Source organism: Solanum dulcamara, chromosome 3, assembly GCF_947179165.1.
Source record: "Solanum dulcamara chromosome 3, daSolDulc1.2, whole genome shotgun sequence".
Classification (NCBI taxonomy): Eukaryota; Viridiplantae; Streptophyta; class Magnoliopsida; order Solanales; family Solanaceae; genus Solanum; species Solanum dulcamara.
The window spans coordinates 10,087,434-10,106,345 of NC_077239.1; the positions used below are offsets into that span (position 1 = coordinate 10,087,434).

At 34.0% G+C, this 18,912-nt stretch overlaps 2 protein-coding genes and 1 pseudogene across 3 annotated transcripts; 2 read left to right on the plus strand and 1 right to left on the minus strand.

The window, feature by feature from the left end:
- The first annotated feature begins 1,557 nt into the window (after positions 1-1,557).
- Positions 1,558-5,773, plus strand: LOC129882389 (uncharacterized). Of its 2 annotated transcripts, none has more exons than XM_055956659.1 (3): positions 1,558-1,836; positions 3,393-5,083; positions 5,162-5,773. In XM_055956659.1, exons 2-3 carry the CDS (start codon positions 3,430-3,432, stop codon positions 5,566-5,568), a joined length of 2,061 nt encoding a protein of 686 aa, XP_055812634.1. In that variant the 5' UTR covers positions 1,558-1,836; positions 3,393-3,429; the 3' UTR covers positions 5,569-5,773. The 2 variants fall into 2 exon arrangements, with proteins under 2 accessions (XP_055812634.1, XP_055812635.1); XM_055956660.1 differs by having other exon boundaries at positions 3,401-5,083.
- A 2,907-nt stretch (positions 5,774-8,680) lies between these two features.
- On the plus strand, positions 8,681-10,415 carry LOC129883429 (uncharacterized; annotated as a pseudogene).
- Positions 10,416-10,818: 403 nt separating this feature from the next.
- On the minus strand, positions 10,819-16,913 carry LOC129882390 (protein SCO1 homolog 1, mitochondrial). Its single transcript, XM_055956661.1, has 7 exons — positions 16,630-16,913; positions 16,300-16,512; positions 15,388-15,478; positions 14,083-14,295; positions 13,460-13,549; positions 13,238-13,370; positions 10,819-11,230 (listed from the first exon to the last, which is right to left on the minus strand). Exons 1-7 carry the CDS (start codon positions 16,765-16,767, stop codon positions 11,113-11,115), a joined length of 996 nt encoding a protein of 331 aa, XP_055812636.1. The 5' UTR covers positions 16,768-16,913; the 3' UTR covers positions 10,819-11,112.
- Between the last annotated feature and the right edge of the window lie 1,999 nt (positions 16,914-18,912).

Here is an 18,912-nt window from a genome sequence, read left to right on the forward strand (position 1 = left end):
CAAGAATATCATACATAGTTTCAGTCAAGACATATTCAAGTTTGTTATTATTGGAACCATATTTGCTTCTCTCTTATAGCTCTAACTTGGACTTTAGATGGTAACTTATTTAGCTTATATACTTTTCTTCTATCCTCACTATCTCTGAATAAGTTCAGACATCTTTGAAGATTAATGACAATTGTTTTGAAATTCTATTGATTTGCAGTATGAAGGTAGTAAATAAGTTTGTCAATTTTTTTACATTATAAAATATATTATTTCAACCTGTAAAAAATGAGCCAAATCGATAAAACCGACAAAATCGATAAAACCGAAACCGATAGAATTTATACTATAATGATTTGATTTGGTTTGAATATTAAAAAAAAATCATCTTAATTGATTTTGTTTAGGTTTAGCCAAAAACCGAATCAAATCGGACCATGAACACCTCTAACCCCCTCTAACCCCCCCCCCAATCATCATATGTGTCTGAATAGATCAAATAACAAAAAAATCATTTATAAAACAAGTTTAAAACGTAAAATATATATTTATATCTAAATTAAAATATTCCAAAAAAATAATATTGTGCACTATTTGAATTTGGTAAAAAAAAAAAAGCAAATACGTAAAAGTTATTGAGATAAAAAAAAAAAAACTAATCTACTTCGCTAAAATCTGCACAAAAATTGAAGTGTTTAAATTGATTTATTGAATTTAGGTCATCTATGTCTCAAGTCTGGATAAATATATTTTCTGACCTTATGTCGTCTAAAATTTGACCTTGGGGCATCTCCAACCTTTGCTTGAAATTTTCCTTTAAATTTTGTGCAAATCAACTTGTGTATCAAATTTTACATCAAAAATATTTTTTTTTATTCTTCTCACTTGAATATTATATTATTATTTTTATTTTTATCTTTCTATTTCATAAAATAATGTTTTGTTCTTTTTTTTAAACATAATCACCCTATATAATTCATATTTTTTTCTTATTAATTATTTAATATAAAATTCTGAATTTTTAAATAATATAAATTACAAATAAATATTTTATATCTTAAATATTAATGAAAAATTCAAATAAAATTAAAATTATTGATGAAATACAATTAAATAAATATTACATCATGGTAAAAATTTATTTTAATTTCAACAAAAATATTCAACTTATAGTACTTTATATTAAAAATGTTATATTAAAAATATTATAAAATAAAAATAAAGAAAATATTCAAATAATATTTTGAAGTTGATGAATAGTGTCACATCAAAAAATGCAAGGTTAGAATGTATTCCTTCAAATTGGCATTTGAAGCAAGGATTAGAGATAGTCTTAATAATTCATATTAATCAAGCTTCAAATAAAAATGTCCTATATTTGTTTTCTTAATCATTTCATCAAATTTAAAAAACATAAATTATTAAATATTTTTAAGTTTTAACAAATTTTAAAAAATCAAAAGTGTCTATTTTGAACCTATCTTGAACATAAAGACACTATTTTTATCATTTTGTGAGTAAAATAACGTCAGTGTGGATTACTTGCAAGTTTGCAGTAATCTTTCTCTTTTTCTCTCTCTGTTTTTTGTCTTTTTTGCTTTTAAAACCTTTCCTCTTCCGTTACTTCCTATTCAGAAAATGCCAATCCATTTTCCAATGAAATAGAGAGACAAAACTGTACTCCCTATGTAGAGAGAGACTGAGAGCATCAATGGTGCTATTTCTTGATTTCTCCGCACCCCATTTTCACTCTTGATACTTTGTTAAGCTTTCTTTTTCCTTCTCTCATCAAATAGAAATAGATATCAGCAAGCAAAACTGACACTACTTGTGCAGTTCTTGATATTGGTACATGTCATTACCTTCTTTCTAGTCTATTAATCCTTCCCAAAGCTGTAATCTTTTTAGCTTTTCTCTGATTATTTGCTTCTGATTTTGCTCTACTTCTGCTTCAAATACTCTGCTCCTTTTTTCTGCTGTAGAATATTCTGAAACAAATGGAATGGATCTTTTCTAAAGCAATTTTTTTTTACTGTTTGTACATTTTCATGAGGAGATTACTTACAATGACTTAATTTTTTCAAGAATTTCTGAATGTCAACTTCTTTCTTTTTTTTCTTTTTTTCGTTTATGTTGTTCCTACCCTTTTTACTTTCCTTTTTCCCATTAAAAATGAGTTTTTAGTAGCAGTAAGATTGTAAAAACAAGAACAAGATAGGTGTGTATTTGTTTTCAAACTGAAGGCTTTTACCCCTATTTTGGCATTATATATTATATTTTTGGACAAATGAGTGAAAATAATGTTATTTCCTCCTTGAATTGGATAGTCTCTCTCAATAGCATTTAAATAAAAAGTTGAAAAGTGTTGTAGAAATGCATTAAAACTGTGTTACTTATTAATAATGATATTTAAACTTTGTGTTATATTGAACCTGGAAGAAATTGCTATTGGTAGCAAGGAGTGGTCAAATAATCAAGATGGAAAGTATGCCTAGTGTTTTTTTTTCCCATCTCTACTAGGATTTGAACCGAGGGTCTTTCGGAAACAGTCATCCTACATTGGTAGTAGTCAGGTCTGCGTACACTTTACCCTCCCCAGAGCCCACGATGTGGGATTTCACTGGGTTGTTGTTGTTGTTGTTGTTGCTACTAGGATTTGAACCCTGATGATCTTCCATGGTTCTCATCATCTTCATTGAAACCGTTAGATCACACCCTTTGGTGCGTATAAAGCTCACATCAACTATGTTAAAGTCAGAGCATACTTACCTCTTGTTTGTTTATGTATTTGACAGTGTGTGATCTTCTTTTGTGAAGAAAAAAAAAAGTCACTTGGCTCATAATTCAGTTCTGCTCATCTAATTAAGTCTCATCTATATCTCCATAAGTTAGGCATGCTTATTACCTTGTTCTAATATGTTATATGCCTCTTGCGACCACAAAAGTGTGGCTTACTTGTCTGAGGTGTCACGTTCAAATCCTAGTAGAGGAAAGGTACATAACACACTAGACATTGTTTTTGGGGATTTTCTGATACATTAGTTAGCCTTCTTTAATGTAGTGACCACGTCAAAATTTCTTCTTTTGTTAATGTAATGATGTAGAACATTCAGGCAAGCTTTTTTCAATGTAGATAACAATTCGATCAAGCGGTTATAAAATCTTCCTTGGGTATTATTAATGTGTTGTATTTTTACTGATGCCATGCTTCAAATTAAATTGACACTTGCATTTTTCATTACAATCATGATTGAATATTTGTTCTGTTTCTACACTGTTTATTTGGTCACTGTTTAACTGATATCAAGGATCTTATAACTTCACATATCTTCAGAATGAAAATTATGGGTACTCTCTAGTGTATCAATTTTTTTAAAGAGGTCTTAACAACTCATGGATTTCAGTTTTGCAGTTGAAGAACACTCAATATAAACGTGGACGATGACTCGAGATAAAATTGATATTCATCAACATGGTGTGGTACTTGATCAGAAGAAGTCAAAAATTAAGTGCAACTATTGTGGTAAAATTGTTTCTGGTTTTAATCGGCTTAAGCACCACTTAGGAGGCATTCGTGGAGATGTAACTCCTTGCTTGGAGACTCCTATACTTGTGAAAGAAGCACTTGAGGCTGAGATACTTGGTAAGAAAAATGGAAATTTAATCAAGGAAGTTGGGCAACTTCAGCACCCAAACCTTCCTTTGAAGAGGAATTGGTGCCCTCGAGATGGTGAACCAAATAAGACGCATGTCATTGAGACTTCTGAAAGTGTAAATCAAAAACATAATGGCATGAATTCAAAAGTAGCTGGTAGTTCTGTTGTAGTTTCATCCTCACAAGAGATTTCAAAATCTATAGGGAGATTTTTTTATGAAGCAGGAATCGACTTTGATGCTATCAGGTCACCTAGCTTCCAAAGGATGGTAAAAGCCACCCTTAGTCCTGGGCAGACAATAAAATTCCCTAGTTGTCAGGAATTGAAAGGGTGGATCCTTCAGGATGCAGTGAAAGAGATGCAACAATATGTAACGGAAATCAGAAATTCATGGGCAAGCACAGGATGCAGCGTCTTGCTAGATGGATGGGTTGATTCAAATGGTCGAAATCTGATTAATATCCTAGTGTACTGCCCGAGGGGCACCATTTATCTTCGGTCATCAGATATTTCATCTTTCAATGGGAATGTTGATGCCATGCTATTATTTTTTGAGGAGGTTCTGGAGGAAGTTGGAGTTGAAACTGTGGTCCAAATTGTTGCATACTCGACATCTGCCTGCATGATGGAAGCAGGCAAGAAACTAATGGACAAATGCAAGTCGGTTTTTTGGACTGTAGATGCTTCTCATTGCATGGAACTTATGTTACAAAAATTAACGAAGATAGACTGGATACCAGAAGTTTTGGAGAAGGCAAAAACTCTCGTACAATTTATTTACAGCCATGCTACTGTCCTGAAGCTTCTAAGAGATGTTTGTCGTGATGAGCTTGTAAAGTCTTCAAAAATAACGTCAATTGCGCCCTTTTTGACTCTGGAAAACATTGTATCACAGAAAGATCACTTAATTAGGATGTTTCAGTCTTCTGATTGGAGTACCTCAATCTTGGCTTCTACGAGTGAGGGTAAAAGAATGTCAAAAATGGTTAAAGATCAATCCTTTTGGACTGAGGCTTTGATGGCTGCAAAAGCAACCATTCCCCTGGTGGAAGTTATAAAGTTGCTCAATGGTACTAATAAGCCACAAGTTGGTTTTATATATGACACACTAGATCAAGCTAAAGAGACCATCAAAAAGGAGTTCCAAGATAAGAAATCCCTTTATGCTAAATTCTGGAAAGCCATAGATGACATATGGGATGAATACCTCCACAGTCCTCTCCATGCTGCGGGTTATTTTTTGAACCCAACCCTTTTTTATTCAAGTGATTTCTACACTGATGTGGAAGTTTCCTGTGGTCTTTGTTGTTGTGTTGTTCGCATGACAGAAGATCGTCATATACAGGATTTGATAACACTACAAATTGATGAGTATCGCATGGGGAGGGGCACGTTTCATTTTGGAAGTTTCAAAGATAAACTATCAAATATTTCCCCAGGTCGTATGATTTATACATTTTCTGTTTTTTTCATCTTGAGACATAATTCATATGTTAACCTGTAAGTTATGGTTGCAGCACTTTGGTGGTCACAATATGGAGTTCAGTTTCCCGAACTTCAAAGGCTTGCTGTTCGGATCCTTAGTCAGACATGCAATGGTGCTTCACATTATAGGATGAAAAGGAGCTTGGTTGAGACATTACTTACAGAAGGTATGAATCCGATAGAGAAGCAAAGGCTGAAGGACTTGGTATTTGTCCATTGTAATTTGCAATTACAAGCTTTTGATCCAGATGGAAGCAATGACAATACAGATTATGTTGTTGACCCCATGGATGAGTGGATAGTCGGAAAAGGGCCAAATTTGGTGTCTGAAAGCACTCAACTTACATGGATGGACTTGGAATTGGCAAGCAGAAATGGAAAGGAAAAAGTTTATGTTGAAAGAGCTGTTATTTATGTAAAGGAGGAAGTGGAAGAGTAAAAGGAAGAGTAAGGAAGACAAATGTATATAGAGTAGCAAATGTGTAGTGGTAACTGGTAATGAGTCTTTCTAAAGTAGTAATTTGTGAACATTACAGTGCAAATTTTCCATCCAAGAACTCATCAAGCCTAAAGTAGACGATATTTGGATGCATCTTTTTAATCATTAAGGACCAAACCAATAGACAATCATATTTACTTGCACACTTGCTATGGTAATTTCTAGTTTGGTTTTGCCATTCAAACAGGTGGCTCAAAAATAAGTTCTCTTTGTTAAGAAGGAAGGTTTTCTAACTTTAGCTCTGATGTCTCCTCTTCAAGGGAACTAAATGATATCTTTTTAGTTCTCTTTTTGGCTAAAATCATCCTTGAAGTATAGCACATACTTAGGGTACATCCTTATACTACCATTGTTAACAAAAAAACATCCTTTAACTATCCCAAATTTTGTAATAAACATCCTTTTGTTAATAAACTAACAGAAATAAAAACATGTGTCAAGCATGTGACTTACCCCAAATATCCATATTTTGGTTGGATTGATTTCGTCCCAATTCCCACCCGATCATCTTCCATATTAAGCAAAGCTTCTGGCTTCTAAAACAAAAGAGATAAGTGTCAAAAACAGGTTTGGACTATTCCTCTTTGTTATTTTCATACCTAAACATTACTTTGAGAAATATATTTGTCTCTTTTATTTCACTCTTATCATGATGTGTGTACTACACTCTCTCTTTCATTTAAAAAAATTTGTCTCATTACACTCCACATGGACAAAATATTTCATCTTAACAAAAATTAAATAAATTATTAGAATTAGTTAAAATTAAGATTAAAGTATTACTATCTCCTGCCCAAAAAAAATTGTAAAATAAAATATAAAATATTTTTCTTACCTCACTCCACAACTTTCTCTCACTATACCCCCCCCCCCCAAACCCCACCTCAATTTTTAGTTTTATTTTTATTTATTAAAAAAAATTAAAAATTCTTACTTCATCTTTCCTCCCCCCTCAAATAATAATTTAGATATTTTTATTTTTATAAAAGAAAAAGAAAATTCTAACCCGTCCTACCTAACCCTCCGCTTTCAATTTTGTTTCTTTTTTTGTGTTAGATATATATATATACAACTAAAATATATGAATTTTTAAAAAAATATTTTATAAAAAAAATTTAAAAAAAATTTAAAAAATAAAAGGACGGGGATTGTGGGGGAGGGGGGAGAGATGGTGGAGTGCGTGAATAAAATAATTTAAATTTTATTTAATAATTTCTTTTTAAAAAAGTAATTTCTTTTATAAAAAAATAATATCTTTTTTTGGGATAGAAATAATTTAATCCTTAACTTTTAATCAATATTAATAGTTTATCTAAGTTTTGTCAAAATGGAATATTTTATTCATGTAAAATGTCATATGGCAAGTTTTTTAAAAAAAATAGAGAGAGCAGAGAGTATATTTTTGACCCTTCTCTCTCGAAACAAAAATTTCTATCCTAAGTTGTTTTTCGCTAGAAGAGCTGAAGCTCAGCCTAATTTTTATAACTCGTCTTTCCTCGCCTCAAAATTAAGGTAAAAGAAACAATATCCCATTCTGCTATCTCTCGAGTACCCTATCATGTTGATATATTTAAGACTCGTATATTTAAATCCAACAATTTTCTCATTCTCATCTTTGACTGCAACCGCTTTCGTGACAAACTCAAAATTACATTATTGAGAGTGTTGGATTTGGTGTGTCACATTATGCAATGCATCAATGTTCCGTATTCAGAAATAGTCTACTGATGAGAGTCACATTATGTAATGCATTAATGTTCGATTTTCAGAAATCGTCTACTGAAAAACAACTCCTCGCAACTTTGAAGTTGCAAAATTTACTTTAGAAGGCAATGAGACTTGAAAATTCATATGCAATATGCTTGCAATCCTTTCAACATTTTATCAAATAGGTAAAGGGCATTTTACATTGGTATAGCAAATCTTTTTTATGGATATTTCTACTTCCCTTACCAGATACAATACTTCTTTCAAGACAATAAATATGACGAAAATAAAAACTAGCATTCTAACCTTTCATAAAGTTCATAACTCTTTTAATTGGAGCAGATTATTTTCCACCTGAAAGCATGAAAGAAAGTTCAGCAATTGTGCCTTATCATTCCGGAAGGATGAAGATGATCAATCCACAGAATATGGAGATTTGGGGAAGTCACGTGCTTGGCACATGTTTTTATTTTAGCTATTAGTTTTTTTAACAAAAGTTAACAGAAAGACGTTTATTGAAAACTTTGAGATAGTTCAAGGATGTTTTTTATTCACAATTATAGCATAAGGATGTACCCTAAGTTTGGGCCATACTTCAAGGATGATTTTAGCCCAAAACTCTCCAAATTGCATAATAATACTCGTATATTTTCGATTTCTTATAACAATGGTGTACAACTAGCTTGTTTTGCCTTTGAAGGCTTAAGCAAATGGAAAGAAATTACCTAGTATTTTTTTGTCTCTAATATGATTTAGACCTTGATCTCCCATGATTTACATCCACTTCCTGAATCGCTAGGTCACACTCTTGACTGTGTATTGCTCACATCAAGTATGTTAAACTTGTGCATAATTACTCTTGTTTGTTTATGTATTTACTTTATGCGCAAATGCACACTTATGTGAGAGGATTTACGGCTAGAAATGTGAAACAAACCATATCGCTCATAATTCCGTTACAACCTATGTTGTTTGGACCTTGAAAATGTCGACAGGTGCTGTCGGATCCTCCAAAAGTAATGCATATTGCATATTCGAAGGATCCGACATGGTGCAGAAACATGTTTGATAAATCTGAGCAATATAGGTTACAACATCGTTTATGACCTTGTGCAAATCTATTGTGCCTTGTCATTCGTCTGTTGTATGCCTCCGGTGTCAACTGGTGCCCCCGAGATGGTGATATCACTCAGAGTTCTGAGAGTGCAAATAAAAAGCATGACGGAGTGAATACAAAAATAGCTGGTAGTTGTGTTGTAGATTCATCCTCAACAGAGATTTCGAAATCTATAGGGAGATTTTTTTATGAAGCAGGAATCGACTTTGATGCTAGCTGGTCACCTAACTTCCAAAGGATGGTAAAAGCCACCCTTGGTCCTGGACAGACAATCCAAGTTGTCGGGAGCTGAAAGGTTGGATCCTTCAGGATGCAGTGAGAGAGATGTGACAATATGTAGTGGAGATCAGAAGTTCATGGGCAAGCACAGGGTGTAGCGCTTTGCTAGATGGATGGGTAGATTCAAATGGTCGAAATCTGATTAATATCCTAGTGTACTGCCCAAGGGGCACCATTTATCTCCGGTCATCAGATATTTCATCTTTCAATGGCAATGTTGATGCCACGGTATTATTTCTTGAGGAGGTTCTGGAGGAAGTTGGAGTTGAAACTGTCGTCCAAATTGTTGCATACTCGACATCTGCCTGCATGATGGAAGCAGGCAAGAAACTAATGGAAAAACGTAAGACAGTTTTTTGGACAGTAGATGCTTCTCATTGCATGGAACTTATGTTACAGACATTCCCGAACCCGATACAAGAAGTTTTGGAAAAGGCAAAAATACTTACACAATTCATTTACAGCCATGCTACAGTCCTGAAGCTTCTAAGAGATGCTTGTCCTGATGATCTAGTAAAGTCTTCAAAGATGAGGTCAATTGTGCCCTTTTTGACTATGGAGAACATTGTATCACAGAAAGAACGCTTAATTAGGATGTTTCAATCTTCTGATTGGCATAGCTCAATCTTGGCTTCTACGGGTGAGGGTAAAAGAATGTCAGAAATGGTTGAAGATCAATCTTTTTGGACCGAGGATTCGATGGCTGTGAAGGCAACCATTCCCCTGGTAGAAGTTATAAAATTGCTAGACTGTACTAATAAGCCACAAGTTGGTTTTATATATGATACAGTATATCAAACTAAAGAGACCATCAAAAAGGAATTCAAACACAAAAGATCCCATTATGCAAGATTCTGGAAAGCCATAGATGACATATGGGGTGAATACCTCCACAGTCATCTACATGCTGCGGATTACTTTTTGAACCCAATCCTTTTTTACTCAAGCGACTTCTACCCTGGTGTGGAAGTTTCCTGTGGTCTTTGTTGTTGTGTTGTTCTCATGACAGAAGATCGTCCTATACAGGATTTGATCACACAGGAAATTGATGAGTATCGCATGGGGAGGGGCACATTTCATTTTGGAAGTTTCAAAGATAAACTATCAAATATTTCCCCAGGTCGTATGATTTATACATTTTCTGCTATTTTCATCTTAACATATAATTCGTATGTTAACCTGTAAGTTATGGCTGCAGGACTTTGGTGGTCACAACATAGAGGTCAGTGTCCCGAACTTCCAAGGCTTGCTGTTCGGATACTTAAGTCAGACATGCAATGGTGCTTCACATTATAGGCTGAAAAGGAGCTTGGTCGAGACATTACTTACAGAAGGGATGAATCTCATAGAAAAGTAGAGGCTGCAGGACTTGGTATTTGTCCATTGTAATTTGCAATTACAAGCATTTGATCCAGATGGAAGCAATGGCAATACAGATTATGTTGTTGACCCCATGGATTGGAAAAGGGCCTAATCTGGTGTCTGAAAACACTGAATTGACATGGATGGACTTACAATTGTGAAGCAGAAATGGAAAAGGGAAATATTGTGTTGAAGGACCTAGTATTCATGTAAAGGAGGAAGAGGAAGATAAATTGTAAATAGAATAACAAATGTAATGTGAAGTGGCAACGAGTTTTTCTATGTATGAGTTATGTCCAGTTAGTGATAGCTGTTAATACCATCATATTTTGAATCCTTCACGATGCAGTGATTGGTTTTAACATCTTTGGTCTCAATTTGCACTTGTTCTCTTATATATCCATCCTTTTGACTTCAAGATATGTGGATGAAAAATGTAGGAGTCGATGCGATATATCATGAAGCAGAAAAAAGTAAACCAGGATACAACTTTTTCTTCCGAAGAAACAGTGTAATATGTAACCGTAGGAAAGCCTCAAATACTTGATTATGTATGTCACACAACTGACACAAACCTCTGAGGCTTCTTTTTATCTCACAAGAAAGTGGACCTAAATCTTATGGTCCACTCTTTAGTGGTTCAGCCACAAGCGATATACGCAGAGTTCATTACATCAACCAGAAATTGACAACATTCTGAAACTTCTAGTGAACTGCAAAATGCATTGTATTGTATCAATCTCATATTATTGAAAACAACGTCGTTTACTTAGTTGCCAAGGGTTATGCCAGTAAACTAAAAAATAGTTTACAGAGCCAAGTATAATCCTAATTTGGGAGTAAGGTATACCATCAAAATGCAACAGTGTTTTCTTCAAATAAATGAAAGCTGGATATCAAAAGAAAAATCAAATATCGTATAAAGACCTTGAGTACTCAAAATTTCTTTACTGTGTACACAAATTTTAACCGAATGCAATGCTCAATGCTCTAGCAACAGCTAGACCTTTCCAAGAGTATTATGCCTTGACTTTCTTGTATTGCTTTATCTCCTTAATTATTCCATCAGCAAGCATGTCGACGTCGTTGTTCTTCCCAAAAAACTTCACAAATTCCATCTTAGGATCCATAAGATACCTGCAAATTGATCATCAAACTCCCATATTATAGTAATATCCATGTACTCTCTTTTGATATCACAGCCATTGACAATCCAAACCTTTTGATAACAATATAAACCCTTTTAAGAGATGTCATAAGATCTCAACTTTTGGAAGACATAAATATCTCAAAAAATCACTTTACGCTGGAAATTCACATCAAATTACAAGATGGATCATAATAATGTTTTGCAAGAAACCTTCGATATGCTAAAAGCCTCAAGCATTTGGACATGATTTGGTTGAAATTTGAAGAAATGAGTAATTGAAGTCAAAGGTGAAAAGAGTACTTGGATTTGTTGGTGTTTGGAAATGGAGAAAAAAGCTTAAAAGTTCGTGAGAAAAAACTTGAAATGCTCCTAAAACTCTACTTTTCAAACTTCAAAATCTTTAGTTTGAAGTTTAAATAATGGACCAAATTGATAAACAAACACTTGCATGAAATATCTTCAAATATTCTAAATCATAGTCATGGTCAAACCGTGATATGTCCGTCAATGTATCATCTAAGTGGGATAAGGAGAGACAGTTATCTGTCCAGTAAACAGAAGTGCAAACTACTCCCTCCAGTCCATATTACATGGTGTTTTTAACTTTTACATTTAGTCCAAAATTAATATTTTTTTAACATAACCAAGGAGATATTAATAATTTCTTACCAAATTAACCCTTATTTAGATAAGTGAGTTTTTACATACCCAAGAAACCATATAAAATATGTACTATTTAATTAAGAGTAATTTAGTGAAAACACCTCTTACTTCCTAGGGGTGAGTGAACTTCTTAAAGGGTGTGCCCAATCTAAAAACACCATATAATATAGACCGGAGGTAGTATCATGACAAGAGTGCTTAAATAACGTCTCTCAGTAGTTTGGACTTTGGACTACTGGATTCCTAGATGGAATATCTTTGTATTTATTATAAAATGAATTTCATCATTCAAAATTAGTTTCTGGTAAATATGTGAAAGAAAAATACATTTGTGAATTAATGATAAAAAATGCTGACAAAAACTTTCTTTTTATAACAAGGGAAACCCGCAGCCGCTACCCTTTGAGTGCGCACAGGGTAAAACTCCCGCTCCTATGCAATAGCTTGCAAACCATACAGAAGAGATAACCCGCACTAGGCAAACCCGGTGCGATGAGCTCGACCCAGAAGGCAAACCCCTTGCTTTCGCTGGCAAGGAGTTTCGAACTTGACCCCTCCACAACATGGAAGTCCCTAGTTCAAACCACTGGGCCACCCCGAAGGGTACTTCCAAAAAACTTATAATTTGTTAGTTAGTTATAATTACTAACTCATTAGCCAATCATGTTCTAATCATTAACTCAAACAGCATAAGTTTAGTTAATCAAAAACCAAACAGAATGAGAAATAATCAAATTTAAAGTAGTCAAGCTAAAACATCTTTTAAAACTCATCATGAATACCCATCTCCCAACAATCCTTTAGCACTCAATCTCCCAATGAAAATCTAACACCTCTTTGAGCTCACTCACCAGCTACCACTTCCAACTTCAACTATTTTTCCACTCCCACTCCACACATAGGTTACTTCTTTATTTAGTGGTCTCCATCAGTAAATATGCAACTCCATAAGACTTTGCTCACGCACATAGGTCCTAATGGAGGCATACTTTTGAAGTGATCAAATGGAAACTGAAGGGCTACTACAACTACTATAAGTAGTGCTTTCCAGATAGAAGATACATGGAGGAAAAAGATAATGAAAATATTTACAAAGTTATAAAGTTATTTTTCTTACGCTTACTGTTTATGGTATTACCGGTATACCTATATAAATTTGAATGATTCCCGGCTTCCCGCATTAATATGTGAACCACATCATCTAAAGCACCATAGAAGAAATAATTAAAGGTTTTCTTGTGTTGATACAGTTTGTAGACATTGAAATCGAGAGGCAGTCAAAACTGGCATATGCAATCATACTAGAATAAGCAGGATCAAGTAACACATACATGACTATTGAGTGATCAACAAGGTAATCTGAGCCCTCTTCTTCTGTCTTCATATAGTAAACTCGATAAGCACGTGCTGTTTTCTTTATCTCTTCTGGGCTACCAGTGAGGCCAATCAAGTTTGGGTGGAACTCTAAACATTGAGTGCAAAATTGTCAGTTGCAACATTACAAGTATATCTTATTAATGCACAATATATAATCAATTCAATCTGAAACGCACCTTTAACATATTCGCCTACTTGCTCAACCGTATCTCTTTCTGGATCAACTGAGATAAATATAGGTACTATTTGAATTCCAGACGTTTCCTCTGCATATTGAATATATTATAAAATTAGAAGATTAATACATCTCTGCATGCTTAAATTAGAAGGAAAAAGACATCATGACAGCTAAAGATTATAACTTGTGGGCTTTTCTCTCACAACCAAAAACTGGAACCATACATGAGAATATTAAACAAGATTGAACATTTTCATGCACAACATGGAGTAACAATTGAAGCACGCAAAAGGATACTGTTTGAGACTATGCACTTCATGCTCTTAGTTCACATGATACTTAATATGCACCATCAGTTTTTCTTCACTGAATCAAGATTGACAATTGGAATGTACTTATAGTTCTGTTCTTATTGCCTCCATCAGAACAAACAAATTGAGAATCAAGTCTGGATTAAAACACGGATAATTAGACATTAACTTGAAAGGCAAGAGGAAGGATATATGTACAACAGAATGAAAAACTAATGCCAGATAATACGTGGTTGACGAAATGATCAATCACAATAACCATGCAAAACTTCATCCATTTTGGGGACAGAACTATGATGAGAAGTCTTACTAATTTTATCAACTGCAGCAGCAAGTTTTTGTAGCTCATCTGGACATATATCTGGACAGTGAGTGAAACCAAAATATACAACTGTCCATTTGCCAAAGAAGTCTTTCTCAGTTACTGGTTTTCCATTATGGTCAATAAGACTAAATGGACCACCAATGGCTGCTTTTCCTACTGAAGGTCCTTGCTTTACAGAATTTGAGGCATTGGTGATATCTGTAACAACAGGTAACAGGCTTAATCAGCAAACTAGAATGAGAAGAACTTAGAGGCAAGGCAAGAACACATTGTAGCCTATGATTTTACAAACTTCAAAAAATTAGTACAGCAAACTTAAGGCTCCTGAACAAAAGAAACAAAAGGGAAGGGTAATATATTGGTCCTTAACTTTATTTGAATAATCATAACAGAATCTTATCAATACACGGTCAGAAAAATATTAGTAAATACATTTGTTTGTTATTTGAAGTAAACGATGAAGGACCTCATCTGACCTTTCCTCTTAAAATACTAAGTTTCATAAAATGAGTATTTAATCTCAAAGTAGTTTTGTCCCCATTAAATAGAGCTACTATTGTGGGTAACACTAAGCCGAAATCTATGGTAATAATTTCAATAAATGTGACCCTTTAACAGTGTTTTACCGATATAAAATACTACTGAAAATGCACACTTAACCTATCAAAAGAAGACAAAGGAAAAACTACACCACACTATTTCTTTGCAAAACTAACATCCTCAAAAACAATTTCCAGGGTTTGTTTTTTTGTTTTTAAGAGCAGAAAAGTTCAGTCGTGGACCAAAGAACAAGCATAATCAGAGATTTTGCAGCAGAGGCCCATATACATGTGACAAATAGATAGATGCCAAATTATTACTCCAGAAGTGATGTGATTTGTTATTTAAACTTATATTTGACAAACGGAACAAGCAAAAGTTTCATTCTCAAAAAAAAAACAAGGAACAAGAAAAAGTTGACTTTTGAAATCCATTGTTCAATTACTGACTCTGCATTCTGACATATATGTCTACACACACAACCATTGTCGCACTATACTTGGAGCGAGGCAGTACTACAACCAGAAACCTAAATGCATACATACTGATAGGAAACTACCAGCCTAATCAAATATGTGCTGTTATAAACGCAAATTAATATGTAAAAAATTATCATCCTCCATGGTGTCCTCAAACCCAAAATCTAATGAGCCCAAAAAAAATCTAATATGCATCTCACCGATGTTCGTATGTGATTAGCCTACAACAGTTCTTTTCCTAAAACTAATAAAACTCACCATAGTAATCTACCTTCAATATGCCGTTTCTTTTCCCTGTCATAATAGAATACCAATCCTGCTCCAGTGCAAACAAGTAGAAAGAAGCTCATCCATGAAACAGGCTGCACATATCAAATATTACTTATCAATCGCAGACTCTATGGAACAACAGAAATAAAAAAAGTTTGGACACCCTACTATAAACACATGAAATTGCATTTGCGTCCATACTATAATTCCATAAAAAGTGCAGCTATCCAAATTAGAACAGGAAAATGGAACTGGCAATCACACAAAATAAGCAAAAAGACTGCAGTTTATATCTGAGAGACAAGCTCAATACCCAATTTATTCAGCAAATATCAGCAGCTCCATATGATCAAAATATATTTTTTGCCAAAACATAACACATAAAACATAGTCCAGATGCATGTGTTAGTCTACAGGTTTTCATAACACACTACCTCAGACTCAATATCCATACATACAACATATATATATATATATATATGCGCCCACTAATTTCCAAGTTTTTATTTCATACTAATTTTGCACGCCCACTGTAGCATGTGTAGTGGGTTCAGTGACGTTCTGCACCACTGACTTAAATTCGGGATCTGCATCTACATAAGTTATAAGTAGTACTCTCTACTTACATTTTTATTTGTCCAATATTAACTTAAGCAATAAGTAAAATGACAATTTTACTATATCTTTACTATATCACTCTTTGAATATAACAAATTCAATGCATTGGGAAATGATTGTAGTCAACACTAATAAGGATAAACTAGAAACTAAGCCATAAGACCTCACTTGTGGGATTCACTGGGTGCATTGATGTTGTAGAAACGAAGTGATTTATCATATCTTGATTTTCTAAACTGGACAAGCAAAAGTGGATGGAGGGCGTATATGTTTGTGAATAAAGAAAGAAACTTACACTACCCCGAATAGACTTTCCCTGTTCAGTCTTCTGAGAACCACCAGAACTCTCGCTGTATCCAGAATTTGCTCCGGCAGAAGATCCACCAGACCCTGAATTTGCTCCGGCAGAAGATCCCCCAGACCCGGAATTTGATTGATTACTCGAACTTGAGGTGCACAGAAACCTGTAACAAATGAACCCATTTTCCAATCGATCCAGACGGATAGCCTGTAATTCAAGAAAAGAAACCCATGAATCAGATTCTAGACTATAAAGAGATAACCAAAAAAAAAAAGGATCAGTTTATTGGAAGAAAAGAAAATTGGGCAGACAAGGAAGACTAACCAATGGAGAAAGGGGTAAAGATTTGGTGGTGGTGGGAGCATTTGAAACGTTGTGTAAGAGATGAAATGAAGGCTTCCTTGAACAAATGGAGTTATAGAGATAGCGAATGTGTAGATTTCTTGATATTGCTTTCGCCATTGCTATTTGCTTGGTGAAAGATAGCTGAAAATTGCAGAGCACGGTCAAAAACCCTACAAAAACCACACAACATAAGTTTTTTTCTTATATTCAGTTGGTTATTTAAATATTATATACTCCATTAGAAATAAGGCATGCAAAAGGAATAAAAATACTGAACTATGGTAAATGATATGTATATAGCCTTGTTATACTTTTAGAATATTATCGTCCAAATTTTGAAGCATATATATCATAACACAAAATATAACACAGAGAGAAACAATCTTCACGATAAGCATTAATTAGTTCAGATGGGGTTTATCTTTTTGGTAAATTTTTAATAAATATCATATCGATGGATAGAATTAACACACGTATCTCACCTTTAGTATAAAGAGTATATACGCTCTAAAATTTGGACAGTAAGGATGTTGATGTTCTAAAAGTATAACAAAGGGTATACACATGTCATTTACAATAATTCAGGGGTATATTTAGCCCTTTTCCCGAATAAGGCATAATACATAAATGCAATGCCCTTTAATTTGGAGGTTGCGTCTATTCAGAAAAGGCGTGACTCTTCCTGAAAGGTCTCCTTTTTTATTTTGTAACTATGAAGCATTCTCTAAAGTAGCGTATTCGATTGCATATAAGTTTTAGGCTTTGTTGTATCCTGATAGAGCATTGCATGTAATCCCTTAAAGTATCTACAAACAATAACTCTTGAAAATAGTGATTTTTCATGTCTCAAAGCTTTAAATTTCTATGTAATTCTTCTAACTTAATCAACTACCAAACCTAATATTACTTATGCAAAATACATGCATAATCACATCCCAACTGTTGTAACTCAATATTCATCATTTGAATGCTATCTATAGTTGAGGACGCGTATTACGGTAGAAGGTTAGTAGGTAGTGGAGTATTGTCTTACTTTCCGAGAGTTTAAGCTTGTCGGTGTTTTATCGTTGTACTAGTTGTATTATTGTAGTTCTTTCTTGTGATATATATCCTCATTTGCAGTTTATTTGTAATGACCCTAAGGGTTATTTTTGATAAAATTATCATTTAGCCCCTCCCGTTAGTTTCCCTGAGTCACTTTCGGTTGAGTCTGAAAGTTAGTTTTTGGAAATCTTGTGAAAAGTTGAGGTTTTTCTTGAGAAATGAGTTTTTTAAAGGCTTAAGTTATCTAATTTTGAGTTTTTCAGTCATTTAGAGTTTCGGGTCTCGGAATAAAATTCCATCAATTCCATCAGTTCCGGAATGTGGAAATTAGTCTAGGAGAGTTTTCGGAATCAGATTCGGAGTTAAAACGTGGAATTTAGGTCCAAAGTTAAAAATTGAGTTAAAATTTGATCCAAGTTTGACTTTGGTCAACATTTGGGGTTCGGGTGCTTTGATTGGATTTCTAATTGTTCCAATCGTTTCGAGAGATGATTCTAATGCTAGAAATGGCTTCGTTATAATTTTTAAACGTCCCGAGGGTATTTTGGATATTTCAAGTGCCGAAACTAGTTTAGTTGTGACTTATCGGATTCAGGGTCAAGGAGACGTCGAATTAGAATTTTGATGGCTCCATTGAGTCCGAAACATTGAATTTAGTAGGATTGTATATATGGTTTGTGCATACGGAATTCCAAAAAAATCCCGAGGATCCGATCGGAGGCTTCAGTTATGACTTAAACTCTTTTTGCTAGCTGATGCAGGGTCTGCTTAAGTGGACTTTGCTTAAGTGAAACCCTTCGCTTAAGCAAAGGGACTCACTTAGGTGGAGTTCGTGAAAGCGAACCTCCACTAAAAAGAAGGTTCGGTCGCTTAAGCGACATCTGAGAGGGTTTAGGCGAGGTTTAAGGTATTTTCATCATTTTTAACATTTTCAAACTCGATTTAGGCGATTTCTTCGAGGTTTTTCATGAAAAAACTCTTGGGTAATGTATTTCTAACACTTTTCTTCAATTTTCATTGAATATTTTCGAATTTTAACTTTAAATTGTGGATTTCAAATTGGAGATTTTGGGTTTTCTTGAACATGAACTTTTAAAGGAGAAATGAAGATTTTGAACTCATTTCAACCTCATTTTTGAAATGGGTTTCACCATTAGATTCCTGATTACTTGAGCAACATTTTCATCTAAAAATAATCAGATTCCGAGTTCGATTTTT